Genomic DNA, 943 nt, shown 5'->3' on the forward strand with positions numbered 1-943 from the left:
CCAACAAAGAATGGTACCAATGATATTGTCATAGTACAAACAAAGAATGGTACCAATGATATTGTTATGGTACCAACAAAGAATGGTACCAATGATATTGTCATAGTACAAACAAAGAATGGTACCAATGATATTGTCATAGTACAAACAAAGAATGGTACCAATGATATTGTCATAGTACAAACAAAGAATGGTACCAATGATATTGTCATAGTACAAACAAAGAATGGTACCAATGATATTGTCATAGTATGAACAAAAAAATGGTACCATAGTATAGCTGTGATATTGGAACTATTTTTTAAAATTATTCTATTATCAGTTGATTAATGCATTACACTATCAGTAATTTATTGTAAACAAACATTATTTGTTTGCTATTTGTGCAGTTTTGAGTGTACTTTCTTTTAAATGTAATTTTTTTTTCCCCTTTTGGAAGCAATTTCTGCAAATATTTTGCCATAAACAAAAAAAAAAAAGTATTGATAAATTCTTGTCGCTATCGTTACTCTGATAATAACCTCATATCATAAGCAATTACATTTTTCCATTATTAGCAAATTGCTCCAAGGAAAAATATCATCACTAAATAGTAAGTCCTAGTAAAAAAAGTTTAATTTTGTGAATGATAAGGGATGAATTAGTCTGAATAATCCTGTTGTCTTCTCATTCACTTGTCACCTTGTGTTGACCTTTACATGACCCTGCAGTTGCTACTTTAAATCATTTGTACTGCCATATAATGCACATTCTCACTAATCTTCAGTATGATTTTTTCTTTTTGTTTTGGAATTAGTATTTTTGATTTGTTTGTAAGTAAAATTAATAATAATAATAATGGTAATAATAATAATAATAATAATAATAATAATAATAATGATAATAGTGATAATAATAATAATAATAATAATAATAATAATAATAATAATAATAATAATAATAA

At 25.6% G+C, this 943-nt stretch overlaps 1 protein-coding gene across 1 annotated transcript; it reads left to right on the forward strand.

The window, feature by feature from the left end:
* Positions 1-66: 66 nt before the first annotated feature.
* On the forward strand, positions 67-249 carry LOAG_15952 (hypothetical protein; the record flags this gene model as incomplete). The annotated part of the gene is made up of 1 exon (XM_003151441.2): positions 67-249. A coding segment is annotated over one exon (183 nt), but the record flags the coding sequence as incomplete, so codon positions are not given.
* Positions 250-943: the final 694 nt, after the last annotated feature.

This window comes from Loa loa, assembly GCF_000183805.2.
Source record: "Loa loa unplaced genomic scaffold supercont3.3319, whole genome shotgun sequence".
Lineage (NCBI taxonomy): Eukaryota > Metazoa > Nematoda > Chromadorea > Rhabditida > Onchocercidae > Loa > Loa loa.